This window comes from Apus apus, chromosome 16 (assembly GCF_020740795.1).
Source record: "Apus apus isolate bApuApu2 chromosome 16, bApuApu2.pri.cur, whole genome shotgun sequence".
NCBI classification, from domain to species: Eukaryota; Metazoa; Chordata; class Aves; order Apodiformes; family Apodidae; genus Apus; species Apus apus.
The window spans coordinates 1,315,443-1,339,303 of record NC_067297.1 but is presented as its reverse complement, the minus strand read 5'-3'; the positions used below and the strand labels follow the sequence as shown (position 1 = coordinate 1,339,303).

The 23,861-nt window shown below is 51.7% G+C and overlaps 1 protein-coding gene across 3 annotated transcripts in view; it reads left to right on the top strand.

Moving 5' to 3' along the window:
• The window catches only part of OSBP2 (oxysterol binding protein 2), a 108,271-nt gene that overhangs the window by 11,865 nt on the left and 72,545 nt on the right, over nt 1-23,861 (top strand). For all 3 annotated transcript variants that reach the window (XM_051633971.1, XM_051633969.1, XM_051633972.1), the window contains one exon: nt 15,884-16,092. In XM_051633971.1, the coding sequence (XP_051489931.1) occupies nt 15,884-16,092 (209 nt within the window). The remainder of the gene's footprint in view (nt 1-15,883; nt 16,093-23,861) is intronic.

The following is a 23,861-nucleotide window of genomic DNA, read 5'->3' as shown; positions in this document are numbered from 1 at the left end:
GCCTTGCAAAACTGTCTTCCACACTAGGTGTTTTTGCTGTAGTTGCTAATTGTATAAAATGTTAGAATCACAGACTGGTTTGGGTTGGGAGGGACATTAAAGATCATCTACATCCAACCCCCTGCATGGGCAGGGACACCTCCCACCAGCCCAGGCTGCTCCAAGCCCCATCCAACCTGCCCTTCAACACTGCCAGGGATGGGGCAGCCACAGCTTCTCTGGGCAGCCTGGGCCAAGGTCTTTGGCTTTGTACAGAATGAAAACAAAGACAACAGCAGGGTGGTGACTGTGCTGTGTTGAGGGGCAGTTTGTAGCCTGTGGCTGAAGTTGGTGCAAAATGCACCTTTTCTCCCTTTAATGCAGCCCCAAGAGCAGTGTGTCTGCTGTAAAAAAATCTTCTCCTGTGTGCAGGTGCTGTGGTCTGAACAATTCAGTCTTAACCAAGCATGAAGGTGATGTGATCTAGTTCCCTTTTTTGGAAAATGAGCATTTTACTGCTTTTTAGTTCCTCCTTAATGTGTTGATTTGGGACCATGGGAAGATTGCCTACAGTGACCTGCCTTCTGTACCCTGCTGCAGCATTTCTTTTTACCTCTGGTACAACAGTAAAAGAAACCCAACAACTTGGGAAGCTTTTCTTCCTTCACCTCTGTACAAGAATGAAGAAATAAAAATGGGCAGAGAAGAAGAATGAATTTTCATGCCTGAAACACTTTGGGTGTGTTCTAGGAGGAAAGGGGGAGGATGAGCACAGCTTTATTTTTCACCTGGATGAAGTGATGCTCTGGAAGCTGGTTAAGCAGTGGGTGGGTGCTTCCCTCTGCAGCTCAGCTTGGGGTTGCTCCCCCATGGGGGGACGTGATGTGCCCACCCTGCAGTGCTTGGGTGGAAACCTTCCAGCAGCTGAACCTTGAAACAAAAATTCAGAGCTTCCAGCCCCCCCTGCTTTCTAACACTCCTCCCCGCAGTGGGAGGCTGGTGCGGCTGGGTGAGGATTCCCAGATCAAGACCCAATAACAACAAACGAGCTGTTACTGAGCAGTCATTCCTTACTGCAGTGCTGGGCAGCACTGGGGATTCTCTATCACTCTATGAGTGCTCCCACCAGTTAGTGAAACACCCCGACTAATACGCACCAAAACCATGCATGTTCAGTTTTATGTCGATGAGTTCCCAGAATACTTTTCCATAGTCATTTTATTTCCTGGAATTGGCTATCTTTGTAATGATGCCTGCTCGAGGGTCTCCTGGGGGGGTCTTTGTTGATTCTAGTCCTTTGTCATCTTTGTCCTGGCTCTGTCCTGGTCCTGTCTCCAGTCTCCTGCCGGTGCATCGCCCAGGTGGGTCAGGATCAACATCAGCGTGTCTGTAGGGCCACAGGTCTTAGAAGACTTGATGTTATCACAACCTGCAGGATGCTTGGCAGAGTTGACTTGATAGTTTCACAAAGCAAGTTGTTTTAAAAGCAACCCTTAGTATAGCAAATTCATTATTTTAGTAAACTTTTATTAGACTATATTTCTGTTGAATTTACTAACGAATATCCTATGATGTATCAACCTGCTGGGGCAGGACCCCCAGGGCTCAGTGTCCTTCCTGGTGGCTGCAGGAAAGACGTGGGGCACGTGTCACTGTCCTGGGTTTGCTTAGCAGGTGGGAGGTGTGTGTATGTGGGGGGACTTTGGGATCACCTTTGGCTGTTCTTGTGTAGGACCTGTCTTAAATGTTTGGTTTTGGTAGCACTTTAAGCTACGCAACAATTTCTGTTGGCTGGAGAACACTTTAGTTTTCTCTGCCAGGGCAGAGCAGCTCTGGCTGCTGCCCCGTGTGTGTTGGCTCTTTGCTTGCTCCGTCCAGTTTAAATTGCCCTAATTAGCAAACAGAAATCTCTTTGTTCTGTCTGAAACAGCTCAGTTTTGAAGTGGTTAGAGCTGCAGGGCAGGCAGCCCTTTGGTGTGTCTCCTGCGGAAATGAGTGTTGCTGAGGTCTAAAAATAAACTGTTCCCAGCCCCGTTCCTGGGACAGGAGCTGCTGGACACAAGGTCTTGGACACTCAGGGACAGAAGTTTTTAACCTCTTTTTTAGCACCAGGGCCTGGACCTGCAGTGGAGCTTTGGGATCTGCTGGCAAAATCCTTCTGCTTCCCGGGAGCCTGAGCTGGGTGGGCTGGGGTGGGTTGCCTGGTTGAGCAATGTGCTTGTTTGTGCAAAGTGTGGTTTGGCTCATCAACTGCTTGTTTGCCTTCTTGGTATTTGTACAGCTTGGAAGTCCCTTGGCTTCCCAGGGTGGCTGCTGGAGTGCAAGGTGGTGACTTGGGAGAAAGTGCTGATGCTGCTTTTGTGGAGGTGAACCTTGCCTGGGTGCAGGAGAGGGATGGGATGGCAGCTAATTCTTCTTGAGAAGGTGTCCTGTGACATGGTGTCTGGCAGATGAGCACCTGGGCTTGACTGACCAGAGGAGCTCAGAGCTGGTGAGAGTGGTGGGCAGGCCTTGCAGAGTGCTGAAGCAACTTGGAATATCTGGGTATTGAAAAACTCCAAGCATGTTATTGTGCCATGGGGGCTTTCTTGCAACACAGTGCACTGAAATAACACTGAGAGTCTGGTTTGAGCGGTTGGGAAATGTGCTTAAAGCTGTAACTCATCCCTGTCTGCATGCGAGAGCAGGCGCTGCTGGAGGTCACTGCCCTTGCCTTCCTCTTAACTCTTCTGCTGCTGGGAATCCGTGGTCAATGACCATAGGATTTTTGAAGAAAACATAGAGCCCCTGAACGCTAATCCCAGGGCAGAGCCTTGGAAGGACTTGGATCCACAAGAGAAATTTCAGAAGGTGCTTCTAGGTGCTTTGTGCAGTTGGATAATCCTGGGTGCAGGCTGGAGGGAATGTGGTATCTCTGGTTCCAGGAGCTGTCTGGCCTTTCCTTTGGGAAGGTTAATACAGCACCACAGTCTCACCTGGTGCTTGCTTGTCCTTTAGGAGTTTTGATGCAAATTATCTGATACAATATGAACTATATATAAAATTACAATGTATTACTGGTAATACAAATATATAATACAATATATGATACACTATAATTATATATCTACATAAATTATATATATACATAAACCTTAAATGTATTAACTTGCTGTAACCATTATAACTTCTATCTCTGCTTTATCTTTGGTTGGCTGGATTGACCCTGATGAGCAGTGTTCATCCATGGAGGCTGATGGTACTGGGAATGTGGATGCTCAGGAAGAGGTCTCTGAGGCACTAATGCTGCTTTGGGCATTTGGTCTGGCAGGTGAACCAGCTGAGATGGGACAGGTCTGTCCAGAAGTGGTTGGCCAAGGTCACTTGGGCATCTGCAAGAGATCTACCCAGTGAGCAGTTAACTCTCCATTTCTATTTAGAAAAAAAAAAAAAAAAGAAGCCCTTGGCATCTCCAGTGGCTGAAAAGCCAGCTGCCAAATTCTTTATTTTTTGGGTGGTGTCACAAGGAATGGGAAAGGTCTGGTGTTGTGTCCCACTGTCCTGTGCTCTCACATTGCAGGCACGGTGGAGGTTCCTGCTTGCATGTTCCCCTTCTTTCCATAAGAGCTGATGCAGCCTTGCTCTTCCCTGGGCTGCTAACCTTGCACTCCTCAGGAGTGAGTCCCCGAGGGATAATTTGATCATTTCCTAGATAACGGAAATGGTGGATGTACCTTCTACACATAAGTGTCTCAGTTTTCAAGTTCCTGCTCCCTTCTGTGCAGTTTTATACCCACTTCCCAGTGACTTGAATCTGCTCCGAGGGGCAGCAGCTGCAAACACTGATCTCTGGAAGGCAGGTACTTGCTGTCAGAAATAGGATCTGCTGGTTATGGAGCTGAGCACACATTTAGTCAGGGAGTAAAGTTGCTGGGTGATTGCAGGAGGCCTTGGAAGTTGCTGTATTTGAGTATTTGTCATGAGGTGGTTGTGTTTGGTGAGAAAATGCAACAGAACAAACAGCTCTGCAGATTTGCTCTGGACACACACCCAGGAACCACCTTCCTGCTGGGCAGGGCTGCAGCTGGACTGGGCTGCTCACAGCTAGATTTGGTTTTAAATGTGAAGTTGTCTTTGTCTTCTTGTGCCCTGACCTGAAAATAGAGGAAGAAAAATGTCCGTGCCACCATGTGGGCTTCGTGACTAGAACCTTGGCAACCTTGGTTGCAACAGGTTGTCCAGAGAAGCTGTGGCTGCCCCATCCCTGGCAGTGCTGAAGGGCAGGTTGGATGGGGCTTGGAGCAACCTGGGCTGGTGGGAGGTGTCCCTGCCCATGGCAGGGGGTTGGGATTAGGCGATTTTTAACATTCCTCTCAACCCAAACAATTCTGGGACTCTGTGACACAGAGCCCAGCTCGCTGCCACCTTCCCTGGGCCCGGCTCTGCTAAAGCTGCTGACCTCCTGCTTTGGATTTTTGAGATCAGATGGGCAAGTGTGTCTGATGTCAGCTGTACCAGCTGTGGGCTGACTGCCCTAAATGGGACTCTTATGTACTCTGGTACGCTCTCATGGGGTTTCCTTCTGGCCAAGTACTGAGATATTTTCCCAACCAGTTACACTTTGCTCCCCATGTGCTGAGCTCCTTTGCAGACTTTATTTTGCTGCTGTTGGAAGGGCAGAACCCCTTTTTGGGAGACTGGAGGAAAGGCTGCATTGGAGCAAAGCTGCTGTTGTCCCTTGTCACACCAGCGTGGAGGTTTTTCTGCCCTGAAGAGCAAGGTGTTGGTTCACCCTTGGTGAAGTTTCTCACCCAAACCAGCCGCATGAAGAGCTGTATCTGGGTGCCTGTGTTTACAAGGCGATGGCCTTATCAGCTGGGGCCACCAGCAGCCTCTCCAAAGGTGGAGAGGAGATAGCATGATGTGGTGGGAGGAGTGGAGAAGCTTACCCTGTGCTGGGGTGGCGGTTGCAGCCAAACTAAAGTGGCAGAGCACTGGAGGAATCCCAGCATCACAGAGTTGTCACCAGTTCACTAGAGCATGTCCTGAAATGCCACATCTACATGTTTCTTGAACACCTCCAGGGATGGTGACTCCACCACCTCCCTGGGCAGCCCATTCCAGTCCCTGACCACTTTTCTGGTGAAGAATTTCTTCCTAATATCCAGTCTAACCCTCCCCTGGCACAACCTGAGGCCGTTTCCTCTGGTCCTGTCATTACTCACTTGGGAGAAGAGACCAACCCCCACCTCACTCCAGCCTCCTCTCAGGCAGTTGTAGAGGGTGATGAGGTCTCCCCTTGGCCTCCTCTTCTCCAAACTAAACAATCCCAGTTCCCTCAGTCTCTCCTCATAGAACTTGTTCTCCAGCCCCTTCACTGGCTTGGTTCTCTTCTCTGGACACGCTCCAGCCCCTCAAAGCCCTTCTTGTCATGAAGGGTCCAGAATTAAACAGTGCTCGGGGTGCAGCCCCAGCAGCACCCAGCACAGGGGCACCCTCACCTCCCTGCTCTGGCTGTCCACCAGCCACCCCCAGCCCCTTTTCTGCTAGTGGACAGCATGAAATCCAGATTGCTGCTCTTCCTGCATCTGTCTGTGTACAGGAGAGATTTGCAGGAATGTCACCCCTAAATCCTTGCTTGGTGATGATGTGCAGGGCTGGCTAAGGCCCCTGGGCCTCACGTGCAGGTTTCGTCTTGGTCTTGGGAAGCTGCTGGGTGGCTTTGGGAGGGGGTTTGTCCCATAATCTGCAGATGTGGTGGGTGCCTGAGCTGCAACTGTGGCCTGGACTGCAGGGTTGTCTCTGGAATCTGCTTGTCACTAATCTGTGCCCATCCTGGCTGCTGCCAGTTGCAGATTAATCACCCTTTAAATAGAAGCAAATCGTATCTTTCCTGCAGAAATCTCAGTGCAGCACTTGCTGCCTGTTTGTTTTGGCTTTTGTTTGTGATCTGATAGGTTCGGGGAAGGGAAAAAGAGGAAAGGCAGGGGGGAGAAAGTGAGCTGTTTGTCACGCAGAGCTGGTGGTTCGTGAGAGCTGTGCTGAACCAGCTGGGGATGGGCTGGATGGGAACCCTGCTTCCTGTGCCAGCAGGGAAAGCACCTCCAGCCACATGCCTGCTGGTGGGTGTTTGTGCTCTGCAACTGAGTCCTGAAAAGCCCTTTTCCTTGAACCAAGGGACAGCAGTCACCCCAAGATGTTTGGTGTCTGTGCTTACGTCCCCTGACTTCAGGCATGTGACTTTTGGCCTCTAAATTAAACTGGTTTTAAACTGCATTTTGGAATTTCATAAAATTGCAGAAGCCGAGACTGGTTTGGGTTGGAGGGACCTTAAAGGTCATCCAGTTCCAGTGGTTTCAATCTGAACTTCTGAGTGTTTCCAGGTTGCCATGTAGTGGAGAAGGCAAAGGCAGAGGTGAGACCGTCCCTGTGTAGTCAGGTCTGGAGCATTAAGAGGAGTCAAACCTCTACACTTTTACCACCAAAGAACTGTTCATGCTGTGTGCCAGGTTAATGGCAATGAAATATTGTTATGAAGCAAAGAGGAGCCTGAGGCCTGCACGGTTTCTCTATCAAGTGCCTGCCTTCTCTTGAAATTCTGGTAGAAACAGCAGCAATTGGCAGAGTCAGCCAGGGGGGTGATGCTGGGCAGCCGTTTGTAGCTGGGCTTCCTACCTGCTTCTGCTGATGTCTGACTTTGCTACCAGAAGAACTTCCATGGTTAAATGAGTCAATGTGCAGTGGTTCTTTTTCTAGGAGTTGCAACAAAACCTGCCCCCTTTCACATGTGTATCGTGCTCGTGTGGTGGGAGCACAGTGAGCTGGGCCTGGCTCTTCCACAGCCCTCCCAGAGAAACCCTCCAGGTCTCCCTGGGACCAGGATCTGCTGAACTGCTCCTCATGAGTTGCCAAATCTGGTGACTTACCTGCTCCCCATGGGAGTGAATGGGCTGTTGGGGAGCCCTGAGCAGATGCAGGACCAGAGCTCCCTCTCTCCAAGCAGGGAAGGACCTCCTGGAGGTGGTGCTTTTGTAGTCCATCTCTACTTTATGTGTTTCTCTTGCCTTACTCTATTCTTGATAGATCAGGATGGAAATATTTATCCTCGTTGCCTTGCTGAGGAAGTGGGTAGTGGATATGAAGCTCAGTGGTGTTTACCTGGTGATGCTGGGCTGGAGTTGGTAGGGTGGCCAGGGCAGCCAGGATGGAGGTGTTTGGGGATGAGTGACAGCATTCATCTTGCTACAGCACCCTTCAGTTCTTGTGCTGGGGGTTGTGATTTGGGTCCTTGAGCTGCTTTGACACTAGGGTTGTACCAGCAGCTCCAGACCACTGTGTTAATCAGTCCCATCCCTCCTAGATCTTCTGGTGTGCTGGGGCTGCCCTGACACATTGGGTTTGTGCAGCAAGGGCGTGGGGTTTCCTTCTGGCTGTGCTGGATTGCTGTTTGGATGTGATCCATAACAAATCTAGGCTTTTGCATTGGTGCTATTTTGTTCAGATAGGACAGCCAAAAAGTGTTTGTGAGCTCCTGGTCCTTCCAGTACAGCTTGGAGGCTGAGCTCAGTGGGGAAGCTCCTCAAGGTGTCTGTTTGTCAACTCCAGAAATGGACCTGGGGTTTGTGTCCAGCTTCATGCCATGGCAGTGTTGCTGCAAGAGCTCTGTACCTTAATCCAGAGACTCAGAAAAAACCCCAAACTGCAATTAATTTGACTCTCTTCCCTGGCAGACTGTGGCTTCTCCTTTTCAAACTCTTCACGTGTCCTACTTTCTTCCCAAATCTTTTATAAGGGGGGGACAAACTGGGAGCATCCCTGGTGGCAGGGAACTGCCTGGCTCTGCCCCTGTGCCCTGTTGGTCACCCGAGTGAGGGGTGTGAGCTGCAGGAACTGGCTGGCACGGCGCTGCTGGGGAGGCTGTTGCTGAACCTACACTCAGACATGGACAGTAAAACATCCTTCCCAAACTTCAGCTGCATGTAGTGAGTCGTTACAGTGCAAATCATCATTGGGGGGAGGAAAAAAAACAACCGGAGAAGATCACGCAGCAGCAGCAGATTTTCCTGTAAATGCTATTGAAATGAGAAAATGTTTCCCGGGTAAATTAGAATACATTCCTGGTCAGCAGTGACAAGCAGCTGAGTGATAACCTGGCAAGTGGTCTAGTGTGTCTGCTGATGCCTTTTGCCTGTTGCCAGGGCTGTGGCTCAGGTCTCTGTTCCAACACTCCGTGCTGCCTTCCCGAGGGAAGAGTGAGTCAGGGGGCTGGTGAGCTGGGCTGGCTTTGGTGTCCTCACTCTGCTGGGGGGGGGGGATTCTCCAAAGTGTGTAGTTGGAGCTTGGAGGTTCAGGTGCAGCCTCTAATGTAATGCCCACTTTTTTTGTTGTGGTGTAACTGCAGTGGAGAAGAACCCCCATGTGAAGGATATGCTGGAGCAGGGAAGAGAAGAAGGTGGGAGACGTGAAGTGCTGCTCACCTTGTGCTTTGCCCAGGCTGTCACGGGGAGGTGGCTGTGGCTGTCAGCACGGGACATGTTTGATCTCTGCAGTGACCTACACTGACACCAGAAAGCAGAAGGGCCCAGAGCGTGCCAGGGTGAGAGTGCACCAGATGTGCTGGTCACTGAGGCTGATAGCAACCAAATGGTTTTGAGGTTGTAGGAGAAAGATCTCTAGGAAGAGGAAGTGTCTCTCAGGAGGTCATTTTTCTGGGTAGAACTTGTTGGGTACTTTCTGGGTAGAAGTTGTTTGGATTTGTCTGTGAAGGTGTCTGCTGGGAACCCCTGAGCAGACAGGAGAGAAGCCCCATGGCAGTGATTGTGTGGTGACCTGCTGGGGGGTGTGTTGTGGGGGAACCAGTTTGGAGGACTGTGCATCTGCTAACCTGAGCATCTGGGAGCTCTTGGAATAAGTGCAGAGGAGACCATGAAGAAGATCCAAGGGCTGGAGCATCTGTCCTGTGAAGACAAGCAGAGGGAGTTGGGGTTACTCAGCCTGGAGAAGAGAAGGCTCCAGGGAGACCTTAGAGCAGCTTCCAGTGCCTGAAGGGGCTCCAGAAAAGCTGGGGAGGGGCTTGGGACAAGGGCAGGGAGGGATGGGACAAGGGAGAATGGTTTTAAACTGGAAGAGGGAGATTTAGATTAAACATTAGGAGGAAATTCTTGGCTGTGAGGGTGGTGAGACCCTGGCCCAGGTTGCCCAGGGAAGCTGTGGCTGCCCCATCCCTGGCAGTGTTGAAGGGCAGGTTGGATGGGGCTTGGAGCAGCCTGGTCTGGTGGGAGGTGTCCCTTGCCTGGGTGTCCCCTGCAGGGGGGTGGGACTGGATGATTTTTAAGGTCCCTTCAACCCAAACCAGTCCAGGATGCTGGGATTTTTAGCACCCTGGTGAAGCTGGATGCTCCTAGCCAGGACCTAACATAACAAGGTCCCTACGGGTGCTCTACCTGCTCTGCTCAGTTGAACCCAAGTAGCTCTGGAGCTGCCAGGGTCTCCAGGTGGGGCTGCTGGGCTCTCCCCCCTGCTGGCTGTTGCTCAGGCTGTACCCTCGCTGCAACACCCTTGGGGCAGCAGGTGCTGTGCAGAGCAGCCTCAGCTCCCTGCTGGGTCCTCTGTCTGGTCCCTGTGAGCTGTGAGAAAGGAGAGGTTGAGCTTTAGGACAGACCAGGCCACCCAGAAACAGAGTTGGGCCTTGCTGGTGGGGAGGGAATCCTAACAGAGGAACTCCACAAGCATTGGTCATGACTGGTTCTTGGGAGCAGAGTTCAAGCCAGGGCTGTTCATCACTTGCTGCCTCCTGTTAATTAACTCCCAGCAGAACCTCACAGAGCTTCAAAATCCACAGGAGCAACATCTTACCTGCAGCTGAAACTGCCTCTTTGACTCTTGTGATACCACCAAAACCAAACCTGTGGAGATAGTCGATGAAAAACATTTTATTATCAACTACATTTTCTCTCCTCGTTGCTCTGTTGGTTAATCTGTCTTCTGAGCTCTTGCAAAGGAGTTTGCATGTTTATATATAGTAAGGTTTCTTACAGCTGTTGAAAAGTGGGAGCAGCTTTTCTCTTGCATAGAGCTGGCTCACTGAGCAGCCTCGTGCAGCTCGGGTTGTCCTTCAGGACTGGGAGGCAGGTCTTTAGATGGTGATTTGGTCTTTCTACAGCACATAACTGATGTGTTGGGCTGCAGAACACGAATGACTAAAATTTACATTCCTGGAGGTTTATACTTTCAAAGTAACTGGTGCTGGTAAGTTGTCTTGTCACGCTCCATATATTTAGATTTGTGGTATTAAAGTAGGTGAAGAAGTTTTTCCAGTCAAAAAAAGAATTAAAAAAAAAAAAAAAGGCAGAGAAATGCTGAAAATAATATTTTACCAGCAACAAGGTTTGAAGGTTTTTGCAAAATCTGGTGTTCTGCAAATTGCTGTGATATAAGAGCTTTGCTGTACTGGTGGGTAGGGTGCCTGAGTGATGATACCAATCTGAGATTTCTATTACTGTGTCCTATGTGCTGTCAAAAAAAAAAAAACAAGTGCCTAGGGCTGTGCTCAGAGCTGCATCCTCTGAGGGTTTTGACACAATCCCTGCAGGAACTGGGACTTGTGCATCCAGAGCAGGTTTAACAGCTGAAAGAGGGACCTGCTGGCATCATGAGAAAGGATGTTCATGCTTTTCAAGTAGGAAATCTCCTTTCTGATGACCCTAATGCCTCTCTGAGCAGCACTGTTCTTGCCACAGGAGTGACTCTGGGGATAAGCAGTGACATGTCTCCACAGCTGATGGCCTTTTCTGCCCAGGCTGTGCAGCCTCACCAGGAGCTGTACCCAGCTCCTCTGCTCACTGCCCAGGGCTTGCGTGGACCTTGGTGCTCAGGGGGTCTCCGTGCCATGCTCTGGGGGAAAGGGGCTTATCTTCACCCAGGACATCAGCTTTTCCCATGGGGAATAGATGCCTTAACCCAGCTTTTTAACATCTGCAGGTACTTTTTGCTCCTTCCCCTCCTGCATGCCAGGCAGTCCCCTCACCTCTCCCCCATGCACAGTGACAACCTCACACCTCTGAAGGCAAATCCCATCGAGGAGCTTTGTGAGGGAGCAGTAAAAATATCCCAGATGCTCAGCTGCCTCCACCTCTGGGTGGTCTATGTCCACGTTTAACCTTTCAGCTTTTTTTGCAGCCTGCCCACGTGCTCTGCCCTATGTGCAGCCCTCAGATTATTGCAGAAAGTCGAGAATCAGGAAATCTGCCTGGATCATGTTATGCAAGAGCTGAGCTGAGTGCTGAATAAGCAGCTCCTCTGACCACCAGTGCCTCTGAAGGGCACCTCTTATTTTTTTTGCCTGCTTGTGGACAGAGGAGATTGGTTTCTTGTTGGCTTGGGGCTGGGTCAGGTGCCTGCCTTGTGTGTGAGTGCTGATGGATAGGGATTGGTATCCCAAGCAGATTGGCATGGGAAGGAAGATAAAGAACCAAAACTGGCACCGAGACAGTTTTCTTGGGTGGGAGCCCTGGGCTGTTTAATAGGACTGAAATTGGTTTAGTGAAGTCACCTTGGAGACCTTTGTGTTGTGTAGAAGAGAAAATCATTTTAGCAATTCTCTCGAGGTGGGGTCTAATTGCTCCTGGGAACACGTCAGTACCTGCTGCCTCACGAGGAGATGGCTTTGGAAATCAATGCTGAGAAGCTCAACATGAGCCAGAACTGCTGTGCTGGGAGCCCAGAACCCACCCGTGTCCTGGGCTGTGTGACCAGCAGGGCCAGGGAGGGGATTGTCCCCTCTGCTCTGCTGAGACCCCCTGCAGGGCTGGGGCTAGTGCTGGGGTCCCTAACACAGGAAGGACATGGAGCTGTTGGAGAGAGTCCAGAGGAGGCCATGGAGATGATGGGAGGGCTGGAGCAGCTCTGCTCTGGAGCCAGGCTGGGAGAGTTGGGGTTACTCAGCCTGGAGAAGAGAAGGCTCCAGGGAGACCTTAGAGCACCTTCCAGTGCCTGAAGGGGCTCCAGGAAAGCTGGGGAGGGACCTGGGACAAGGGCAGGGAGGGATGGGATGAGGTGGAACAGCTTTAAGCTGGAAGAGGGGAGATTTATATTGGATATTAGGAGAAAAATTCTTCCCTGTGAGGGTGGTGAGAGCCTGGCCCAGGCTGCCCAGGGAAGCTGTGGCTGCCCCATCCCTGGCAGTGTTGAAGGGCAGGTTGGATGGGGCTTGGAGCAACCTGGCTGGTGGGAGGTGTCCCTGCCCATGGCAGGGGGGTTGTGACTGGATGATCTTTAGGGTCCCTCACACCCACACCAGTCATTGATTGTAGGATTCATTTCAGTTGTGGCCAGTTCACCCCCCCACAAGCCAGTGGAACCGCACCACACACTGGGTTTGAGCTGCACCTGTGGTGCTGCAAGACTTAAGCCATGAGTCCTCAGGAGGTACAAAAGAGGCTTTTGTTTCTGTGTGGCTTCTGTCTGCACTCAGGGTTGGGTGTGGGCCTTGGTTAAATCTGTTTTGCAAAACAGTGTGAGGGCTGAGCAGGTGAGAGAAGCCCTCAGGATGCTGCAGGTGGGAATGTGGGGCCGGGAGTTGAGTTCACCTTCAGCTGGAAAGGCTTCCTTCTGTGTAACGTGCCAGCCCAGCTGTTAGGTTGGTGGTGAGTGTTCATCTGAATTGCTGCCCCTTCTTCCCTGGTAAGGACTGATCTCCATCTCATAATGACCTCTGTCTCTCTGGAAACACCCCAGGCTATGCCTGTAAAACCTCCTTCAAGGGACTGATAGACTCCAGCCTGGAGATACGTTCCTTGGGGAGCAAGAGCCAAGGTCATCAGCTTGTGCAGCAGGGCCAGAAGGTTGAGAAGGCCCATGGCCACATGTGGTGGCTTTTATGGCTGGACTGTGTTGGTAATGGGAGGTTTGCCATGTGACGTGGTGGGGCTGCTCAAGGCGAGGAGAAGGAAGCAACGTGCAAATGGCCTTGACCCTTCTAGGAACAAGAGGAGATGCTCCTGGCACTTGTGGGAGTGGCCTTGTGCTTGCTGAGCTGGTGGTGTGTGCCTTCCTGAAAGCCTCTGGTGCTCAGCAGCTGATGACTTCTTCAGCTCCTGGCTTTGCAGGTGTGGCTTGATGTCAACATTTTGGAAAAGCTGTGGCCAGTGATCACTTTGGGACTTCAGTGCATCTATGGAGATGTCCATAGTGACCTGAGGAGCTGTGCAGCAGGATGATGGTGGCTGCTTTCAGGGTGTTAACTGTGGGGAAAATGGAGTTACTGGGAATGCCCCAGTAAAGTGTGAAGCTGATTGGAAATGAGGAGTCTGTGTGCAGGAGGATCAGGGCCAGAGGGAGTGATCTGGTGCTGCCCTGTCAGGACTGATAAAGGCACCTGCCCAGCTGGGGCACCTGAAGTCTGGGTGAGGATGAATGGTCACCTTCTGGGTTTTCTCCTGTGTTTTTAGGAGAAAGCAGCTGGGTTAAGATGTGTAGGATAAAGAAATGGAGAAGAAGTGAAGAAAAAGAGTGGAATGTGGAGAGAAGGAGATGCTGGACTTGAAGGACAGCTACCTAACTGGTCATTCCAGGCTGTGAGCAAGGATGGTTTTCTGCTTCTGGAGCCTGAAGGAGCTTCGTGCATCTGGAGTGAGGTCTTCTCAGTGTTAGGTGCTTCATCATGCTACAAGTAGCCCTGAAGCCTTCAAAACCAGTTGGAAATAAGTAGGTTCCCCCCCCCTTCCTGTGTTTTGTTTGGAAAACACTTCAAGTAACAAGATTGAACTTGTTTCAAAAGCACTTGGGTGCTTGAGGAGCACCAGTTCTTTGCTGGACCGTGTGCTCCATGTTCCTTCCTTGCCCAGAGAGATGGATTTGGGAGGGCTGTCCTCACCTGTGCTGCTCCCACCACCTCCTTGCAGCTGGTGCCCCAGGGTGAAGAGGGGTGATGTGGCTTGTCCTGCGACTGAGCCTGGAGATTCCCCCCTGCACCCTGGGGTGTTTTGAACAAGTGCCCATCTCCAGTAACCAAGGGATGACACCTTGGAGGGATGTTCCTGGGTAAGGAGTGTTCTGCTTGGCTCCAGGGGAAGGAAAGAAGCAGGTGTTTCCTCAAAATGACTGAGATTCCTCCTGCTACTGCAACTCTGTGAGCAACTGTGTAACAATGTAATTTTGCTGAAATACCAGAAAATCCTACCAAGGACTGTCTGACATCTACCCAGTTCCAGCACGTCTTAATGTGAGGAAAAGGATTGGGAGAGGATTCTGGGAATGACTTGGATAAGAGGCATTTAGAAGTAGATGAGGCTGATGTTTTCTATAACAGCATCATTCTGCTCCCATCTCTTTTTCCCAACATGATCATCTGCCTGTGGGGAGGATTTAGGCTCCTCAAAACTCTCCTAGGACCTTTGAGTACTTAAGTGGGTGAAAACGGTGAACACACTGGGCAGGATTAAACTGTGCCCTGGGAAGTGAGAGCTGGCAGCAGAAGGGAGGAGAACATGGAGGAACTGGAATTTCTGAGTGTTAATGATGCCTGTTCTACTTCAGCTCTTTAACGGGGTGGGTGGTATGGACAGGATGGGAAGGATCCCACCTACCTCACTGTGCAGCAGAAGTGCAGGTGGGATGTGGTTTGTGAGTGCTGAGGGGAGCAGGGAGCATTGGTGGACCTGCAAGGGGCCCAATCGTGTGTCTATTGTAACCTCGATTTCAGGGAGGGTTAGGCAGTGTGGTATGGGGGGAAAGAGGGTGCTAGGCAGTGGGAAGGGTGTCAGGGTGGGCGAGGAATGAGGATTGAGGGGAGGATGTGGGGCACAGCTGAATTAGGATGGCAAGGGGGATGGACAGAATAAAAGATGGGTGGCAAACGATGGAGATGACACCACAGAATCCCAGACTGGTTTGGGTTGGGAGGAACCTTAAAGCTCATCCAGTCCCACCCCCCTGCAGGGGACACCCAGGCAAGGGACACCTCCCACAGCCCAGGTTGCTCCAAGCCCCATCCAACCTGCCCTTCAACACTGCCAGGGATGGGGCAGCCACAGCTTCCCTGGGCAACCTGTTCCAGGGTCTCACCACCCTCTCAGCAAAGAATTTCCTCCTCATGTCTCACCTAAATCTCTCCTCTTCCAGTTGTAATCCATTCCCCCTTGTCCCATCCCTCCCTGCCCTTGTCCCAAGCCCCTCCCCAGCTTTCCTGGAGCCCCTTCAGGCACTGAAGATACTCAGTGCAATGTGGGTCTTTGGCTCCTGGACATGAAGTCCTGGATGTCCTGTCAGTAGTGGGATGGTGGGAGGTTAGAGCTGCTGCAGGGTGGGTTCTCCCTGTGATGCCCAGCTGGGGGGTTGGAGGGCTGGTTCTTTGGGATGCTAGCCCCAGAAAAGCCTGGGTGAGCCTGGGGAGGCCTGGGGAAGGAGCAAGCAATTTTGCCAGTAAGTAAAGGTGCTTTAACAGCTGAGGGGGGTTGTGCTGCTTTCGTCTGCTTTACAAATGGAGTTCTTTGCATGCAGGATCTTTCTGCACCTAGAGAAGAGACAGTGATTGAAGGGAGATGGTATGAAGAGCCACAAAATGTTAGGTGCTAGGGGTGGGACAGCAAGGAGAAAGGAGAAAAGCAGCAATACAAACGAGATGAGAAAGGCCAGTGCTGTGCAGTTGGTAATTTTACTGTTAGGGCAACCAGAAGCGTCGACATGGCAGCAGCTGAAATGCTGGGGTGATGTTTGTACAAGGGAGCAAGGTCAGTCTGAGTGCTGCAGCCTGCCCTTGTTCTTCTGTTCAAGGAGCTTGTCCAGCTCTGGTGGCTTCAATGTGCTTGCTGCCTGCCTTGGAAGTTTCCAGGGTCTGTGCTGCACGGGAGGGTGGCTTGAGGAGGTGCAGGGGCACAGACTGGGTGCAGGGGCTCTGATGCTTCCTTTTCCCTCTGTTCCTGTGCAGGACACAGGCAGAAATGGCCCACACGTGTCGTGGGACCATCAACCTGTCCACGGCCCACATCGATACGGAGGACTCATGTAACATCGTGCTTTCCAATGGGGGAAGGACCTACCACTTGAAGGCCAACTCAGAAGTGGAGAGACAGCGCTGGGTGACGGCCCTGGAGCTGGCCAAAGCCAAAGCCATCCGCATGAGGAACAACCAGTCAGGTAGGGGGTGCAACTGGATCCTTCTGGAAACCTCCTTGTCAAGGAGCTCCTCTGTGCTTGCTAAATCGTGCAGAAATCCCTGACAGATCCTATTTCACAGGCAGTTAAAATTAGCAGGTGGTTCCCAGGGACACATGGGGTTTTAAACAATACTTTGTGCACCAAATGTCATCTCATCTGGTCGTGCAGCGTTGAGCAGGTCTTGAAAAGCCCTGGGAATGGCTGTGAATTGTAGAGAGCCAGTGAAAATGAAGTGATGCTGCTGCTTCTGCAAGGCAAGGATGTGTGTGCTGTTCTCCTGGAGACTTTGGGTTGGTCTGTGAGGATGGGGAGTGCCGCGAGAGGCTCTCCAAGAGTCACCAGTTCACCCCACAGTGCCAGAGCTGTGCCTTTCCATTCACCCAGAGCTCAGGGTAGTTTGATGGATGAATGATATGCTTTTAGCTGAGTTCCCTTCTCCCCCATGGGGTGCTATTTATTGGTGTACATGTGGGACAGCTGCATTAAGTGAAGCTGTCACATCCCCCTGCCTGTCACACAGCTCCTCCCTGGAGTGTCATTTTTACTGCTCCCTGGTGTAATGGATCATTAGGTGCTAAACCAACAAAATATTTCAGTGCTCATAACTCTTCTGGGATTAATGTTTGGTTTTCTTCCACAAACAAGCACGGCTTAAGATTGCAGAATACCAAACCCATGGCTGTGTTAAAAAGCTGGCCACCCCTTCTGGCCTAAAATGAAACCAGTCTCAGATTTTGAGTGCTGGAAATCAGGCCTTATGCAAGAGAAAAGATGTAGTGAATGGCTGTTTTTGTAACATTCTGCTTAAAATGGAGCTTCATAAACTGTCTTAAATATTTTAGAAAGGGGATGTGTGAGCACATGACCAGGGAACATGGTTTGGTGTCTATGTAGTATCTTGCTGTCCTGGTCTAGGTTTAGGCTTTGGGGCACCTGCAGATGCTGCTCTGTGCTGTCAACAGTAGTGACTGTAAGGTCAGGGAGTGAGAGGATGAGGGGGAATGGCTTTAAACTGGAAGAGGGGAGATTTAGGTGAGACATTAGGAGGAAATCCTTTGCTGTGAGGGTGGTGAGACCCTGGCCCAGGCTGCCCAGGGAAGCTGTGGCTGCCCCATCCCTGGCAGTGTTGAAGGGCAGGTTGGATGGGGCTTGGAGCAACCTGGGCTGGTGGGAGGTGTCCCTGCCCATGCAGGGGGGTGGGACTGGAAGGTCTTTAAGGTCCCTTCCAACTTAAACCATTTGATGACTCTATGAATATGCATCTGTGGGTAAAGTGTTTGTGATGCTCAGCTTTCCCATCACCACCCAGGAAGGTTGTGGTTGGGTTGGTGCATCAAGTCAAACCTCTGGTTCCTCAGGAGAAGCACTACTGCCTGCTCACCAAAACCCAGTGCTCGGGCTGAGCTGCAGCTGTGGCTGCTGAGGCACAGACCACTTGCTGATGCTGTTGGCTTGTGGCAACACACAGGCAACATAAAATGAGTGTGAGCAGAGCTCTGCAGAGCAGTGTGTTGGTGTTTTGCTGGCTGTGTCAGCAGGACAGCCCTGGGGATGCTGAGTGCTGGGGTGTTGTGCAGGCAGAGCCTGTGCTGGACATCCTGTTTTGGGGAGAGCAGCAGAATGCCAAAGCACCAAGGGTTTGAATTCCAGGAGAACAAGCCCTGAGTCCTGGATTGATGTGGTCTGACTTTTGTATAATCAGCCATCCCACTTGGTCACCCAGCAGCTGATCAGTGCATGAGCCACTTCCCTGTTTCCCAGAGTTGTTCAAATACACTGTGTCCACGGCAGTAGCATCTACGGGGTGTGAACCCTCTCTCCCTTAATACTGCAGCTCTGGAGTGTGTTTGTGCCCTGATGGAGAGGACTGAGGAGAAGGTGGCAGTTCCTGGGCACGTGTGCCTGCCCTGGTGCTGTGGCAGCCTGGGGTGCAGCCAGCTGGCTGCCGTGCCGTGCGGCAGCCCCGCTTCTCCCGGGGGCGAGTCCGTTAGCTGGGCAAGTGTTGGGAAGAGAATCCCGGGTGCAGGAGAGGTCGGTGCCTGCCTTTGCCTTCCCAGTTCTGGCCCTCAGGCCCTGGGGTGGTGCGGGCAGGGGCTGCTGAGCTCCTGCCAGCCCTGGGCTGCCGGCCACGCTGCTGCCAGGGGCACCGGTGGGTCTTTGGTGTTTGTCTTCACATCAGAATAGCAAATGCAGAGACTTCCTGTCCTGAGGCTCTGGAGCTGCTGAGTTCCCAACTTCAGCCAGCTCAGGCTGTGCTGTCAGGGCACAGGGTGGCAGCAGGGCTGGCTCTGGGAGCAGCTGCTCCTTCCTGCACTGCCTGCCGTTGTGCTGGCTCAGCTGTTTGTGGCAACACTGCGATCCAGGCCAGGGTGATGACACCACCAGAACAAACTCGTGGTGTTCCAAGCCATCCCCTGGACCAAGGGGTTGAAACTCTTAATGAGCACAGAATCCTTCTGCTGGGGGGGTAATGCTGGGGACATTGCTGAATTTCCTTACACTGTAATTTTCACCTGGCTGATGGTGTTCTGACCCAATTAGAGCTCTTTTAATTAAGATAAAGGATGAATGTGTGTTAGGTTTGACTGTTTTGCTTGAATTGAAAGAAAATTCCTAGTGTTGTGTCCCTGTGAGCACTGGGCATTGCACAGAACCTGGGGTGGGTGTTCATAAGCAGAGGGAGCTGGCTCTGGGTCGCTGAGGAAGTCCCTAGCTCCTGCAGGTCTGCTCACCTGGGAGGTCTTCAGGATTGACTCCTCTTATCCCGAGTGACCCCCAAAACCCTCGTGTTGCCCAGGACTGCTCCACAGACCCTGGGTTGAAGCATTGTGGCTGTCTTGGCTGGTGGGTGCAAAGGGTGGTGAGCAGCTGTGTGGATTCCTGCAGACAAGGAGAGAGCATTGATGGCTCTGGGAGCCCAGAAGACTGTGAGAATGTTGCAGGGGGCAGGTGAGGAGGATGGAGAAGCAGGTTTGTGTCTAGTGGTGCCAGCCTTTCTGGGGAAGGACACAAGGAGATCTCCATTCATGGGCCCTGCCTGCAGCCCTGCCCCCACTGCAGGGGGACATGGCAGGAGCCCATCCTCAGCATTTTCATGGGGACCCAGGAACTTGGAGGCTCTGGTGGAGATGGCTGGGTTAGAGTCACTGCTTCTGAGGTGTCTCCAGCTGCTGGGTGCTGGGACAGTCTTGTGTCTGAAGCAGCTTTTTGGCTCTGTGTGACTGAGCAGGTGAGGAGCACGCGGGAGAGAGAAGGGATGTCCTTTCTTCCTGGTGCTTTGAGGCCCTTTGGAGTCCTTCTCTCCTTGCATCCAAAAAGGAACAATGCCTTTGTGTGGAATTATTTAAAAAAAGAGAAAAGAAAAAAGGCTTGACCTCTTTTTGAGAATGTTTTAAAGATGAGCCACACTGGAGTCACTACTGGACATAGAGTTGTGAGCTGGGGCTCTGCAGTCACTCGTGTTCCTGCAGAGGTCAGTGGTCCCTCACTGCTCTCCTGGCACTGGGGGTTTGGTGGGGTGCAGGGCTGGCAAATCTAGTTTACTCTGCAGATGTCTTGGCTGCTGGGAGACTGATGAAAAGAGGCTTTTTGGCTCAGTAGTTCTCTTGAAATAAACGGGCACGATGGTGTTTTTAACTGGACTGCTGGCCAGCTGGGGCTGTGCACCAAGAGGTGCCATTTTCACAGGAATGATTTTTGTTTCTATTTTTAAGAAATAGCAAAACCTGTACCCAAACCAAGTATGAGATGAGAGACTTTGCTGTTCCCTCCTGTGTGTAACTGGAGGAGCTCTGGTTTCCTTCTACCCGGGGCCAGGACTATTTTGGTAGCGAGCTGGGACACCAGTGACTACTGGTAAGTGTCAGGTGAGAGAGCTTGCTGTCCTCATCCTGCCTCACTGCTGAGAAACCTGCCTAGTGACACCGGGTGGATTAGCTGCAGAAAGTGAGAGTAGGGCTGAGCTGCTGGTTTAGCTCTCTCCTCAATCCCCACATGGTGCTTAATTCCTCTAAAATAGATGTGTGGTGTAACACGATGACAGAAGGGTCCCAGGCTCAGCTGGGTGTCTCTCCTCTAGCCTCTGCTCAGCCAAACCTGCTGTTCCTGTTTCTGTTTGGGTTTATAAAGCATTGGTGAAGTTGTAGTAAACTTAGGTTGCCCACACAGCATGCAGCTGGTCACCCTGTGGGAAGAGCTAGTGTGGACTTGGTGTGGCCCTGAGCTGTTTGTCTGTCCTAAAAACTGTAATCTGTCCTGCTCTGTAATCACTCTGTTTGTGTTTCTGTCAACTCCTGAATAATTCCTGCCTTCTCCACTAGGTTGGACATTAGGAAGAAATTCTGTGCTGTGAGGGTGGTGAGACCCTGGCCCAGGTTGCCCAGGGAAGCTGTGGCTGCCCCATCCCTGGCAGTGTTGAAGGGCAGGTTGGATGGGGCTTGGAGCAGCCTGGGCTGGTGGGAGGTATCCCTGCCCATGCAGGGGGGTGGGACTGGATGGTCTTGAAGGTCCCTTAATGAGTCTGGGATTTTAGGATATGGGGCTGTGTCACCTGGGAGAGAATTTCCTGTGTGACCAACACCCCAGTGTGGCTGTGCGTGGTGTGGATCTGGGATTTGGGATAACAGGGATTGACTGCTCGGGTTGTCTGGTCATTCGTACTGCCTTAATTGGCTGATTTCTTCTTGGCAATCAGGGAATTACTGAAAGGAGCTGTACAGGGCTTGTCTGGAGGCTCTGGGAGAGCAGGAGTGTTGAGAGGTGCAAGGAGGGAAGGTTGTCAGTGCTGGTGTAGTAGTGTTAAAAAGGATTCATAATAATTATTCCTCAGTTTTCCCTTTAGTTGCTCTATTGACAGTGTCAGTTTTGTTGCTTGATGTATTTTCACTGTTATTTTCCTCTTTCCAAGTAAGGGGTTTGTTTGCAAAAGTCATTCTGACTTGGGAATGTGCTACCGCAGAGCATCTGCAGCCCTCCCTGCCCTGCTCTGTGAATTGTCCCCTTGTTGCTTCCTGCTTCCCTCACAACAAGCTCCTGGCCAGGTGGCCTTGCCTTGTGCTTGTGCTCTGGTTGTGGCAGGACCAAACAATCCCCATCATTGTTGTCCTTGTGCCCTTGATGCCAGCTCAGTGCTTGCTGTCACAGCTCTTGCTGTTTCCAGCTCTTTTGACAAGCACCCTCCCTCTTCCCGTCCTCCTGGTGATGTTTCTTTATCCCGTTGAGGACTGTTTTCCCCTCTGTCCACAGGGCTCGTGCCTGGAGGAGGTTCTGGCTGCCAGCACCCAGTTACCTTCCTCTTCTCATTGCCCTTTTGATCCTTGGAGTCTGGATTTTCCCAGGAGAGCCAGCTGCTGTTAACTGTGCCTGGAGCTGCTGCCATGGAAAATGGGATTGACAGTGTTGCTGAGATGGAGCTGTTTGCTTGGATTTCCCACTCCTAATGATTCCTGTCTCTTCCCAGTGCCTTCTGCTGCTCACTTGTGTGCCCTCCTGCAGCTGGCAGGATGCTCTGCCTCTGCTCTTCCTTCTTCAGCTGGAACCAGGATGGGTTGCTCTGTCTTGGCCATCTTGCTGCACCCAGCGCTTCAGCTTCTCTGTGCTGGGCACTGGTGAGGGGACACCTGGAATCCTGGGGTCAGGTCTGGGCCCCTCAGGACAAGAAGGACATGGAGGGGCTGGAGCGTGTCCAGGGAAGGGCAGCAGAGCTGGGGAAGGGGCTGGAGCACAAGTCTGAGCAGGAGCAGCTGAGGGAGCTGGGGGCGTCCAGCCTGGAGACCAGGAGGTGAGGGGAGACCTGCTGGCTCTGCAGCTGCCTGAGAGGAGGTTGGAGCCAGGGGGGTTGGGCTCTCCTCCCCAGGAACAAGTGACAGGACAAGAGGGAATGGCCTCAGGTTGTGCCACGGGAGGCTTAGAATAGATATTAGAAGAAAATTATTTGCCGAAAGGGTAATTAAGCACCTGAACAGGCTGTCCATGGAGATGGTTGAATCTCCACCCCTGGAGGTGTTTCAAAGCCCTGTAGATGTGGTTCTGAGGGACATGGTTTAGCTCTGGGCTCAGCAGAGTTGGGTTAATGGTTGGTAGAGTTAGGTTATGGTTGGACTTGATGATCTGAAAGGTCTTTTCCTACCAGACCGGTTCTGTGACTCTGTGGTTCTCCAGCTGCAGCCCGAGGGTGCTGTGGTGCCCTCGGGTGTGTGTGGGGGTGGTGTTGGGGAGGGACAGCCAGTCCAGGCCTGCCCTCAGGCACTGCTGAGGGGGCTCATTGCTGTGTCAAAATGGGGGTTTTCAAACTTGGGAGAGTTTCAGCCAGTCCTTCTCTTGCAAAAACAGCAACTGGGATTTCTTTGAGGGCTTCACAGTGGTACTTGGCCTTTGGGTTTTCCTGTGTGTGTGTGTTTTAATGTTTTTTTTAGGCTCTGAAAAGCCCTTGTTGGTCCTTTGTGTCTTTTTAGTGGTATCCAGAAAAAGACTCTGCTCCTGCTGGCTGTTCCAGCCCTTCCCTGGAGGTAGCACTGTGCCAGCTGTGACATGTCACTGAGGACATCACAAGGCTTGGTACTGATTGTGTTTCTGAGCGTTTATTCTCTGCCCAGTGAGGTTACTTTAGGCTCCCTTAGGAATAATTATGCTTGTTACCAGCCTTGCCTGCCTGCTGAGGCCTGATGCCTGGGGTGGGATGCAGGGTGCATTTGGAGGATGGCAGAGCCTGTGGAAATGGGGTGGTGGGCTACCAGAGCCATCCCAAGTAGCTGTGGAGGACTTCTCCTGCCCTCTGTTCTCTCCAGGGTGATACTTTTGATCTCTTAACCTTTTGCTTTCACTAGTGGATACCTGACCTGGGGGGAGAGACCATACAGACAATCCTCACTTCTCCAGCCCCTCAATGGTGTCACATCCCTGGGCAAAGCCCCAGCCTGGTGCAGGGCTCAGGCACGGTCTCCTGCAGCTCCTTTCCTTAATTGCCAAACCCTTGCCTTGCCACAGGAACGTCCTAAGTGTGAGTCAAGATCTGTCCCCATGATGGGACAGGATTCCTGGGCATCTCGTGAGGAGCCAAAAGCCTCTGAGAGGCAAGGGAAGAGCTTTGGGGCTTGGAGGTGCAGGAGGTTGCTGTGGTCCTCCCCATCTGCTGGGGCTGAGTGCAGGGGGAATTCACAGGTGATGGGACTGTTGGCAATGGCCCCAAACGTGGAGTGTGATGAAGCACTGACTTCTGGTAAAATACAGGTGGTTAAAGTGCTCTGAACACGAATCTGGCACCTTCTAGGAAATTCAAGTGTTGGGAAGGAAAAATAAGAAGTGATGGGCCTGTTTTTGTTGCGTTGGCCTGGAAATTTTTCTCAGCTGGAGAGGTTTGCTGGCCTTGAGATGGGAGGCCCAGGGGGGTAGTTACATGGTCAGGTTGTCTAGATACCTGCAGCTGAGGAGATCCTGCTGGATGGAATGGGCTGGGAACAGTCTGGGGTCTGCACAGCCTCCAGCCTGCTCCCTTCTTCAGCCTGCTGCCTGGCAGTGCAAACAGGAGGAGGATGGGAGAATCTTAAGGATTTTCCTGTATTTCAGAAGCCAGGAAAACCCCTTTTTTATTTTTTATTAGCAAATCTGTTTTTAATCATCTTGTTACCATTTTCCACTTCACTTGCATGTCAGGGTAGAGTTACCCCCTCGGTCTGGTGCTGCCCTTCCCGTTCCCCAGGTGCAATCTAGGTCAGAGATTGTTCAATCTCAGATCACATTGGTGATAATAA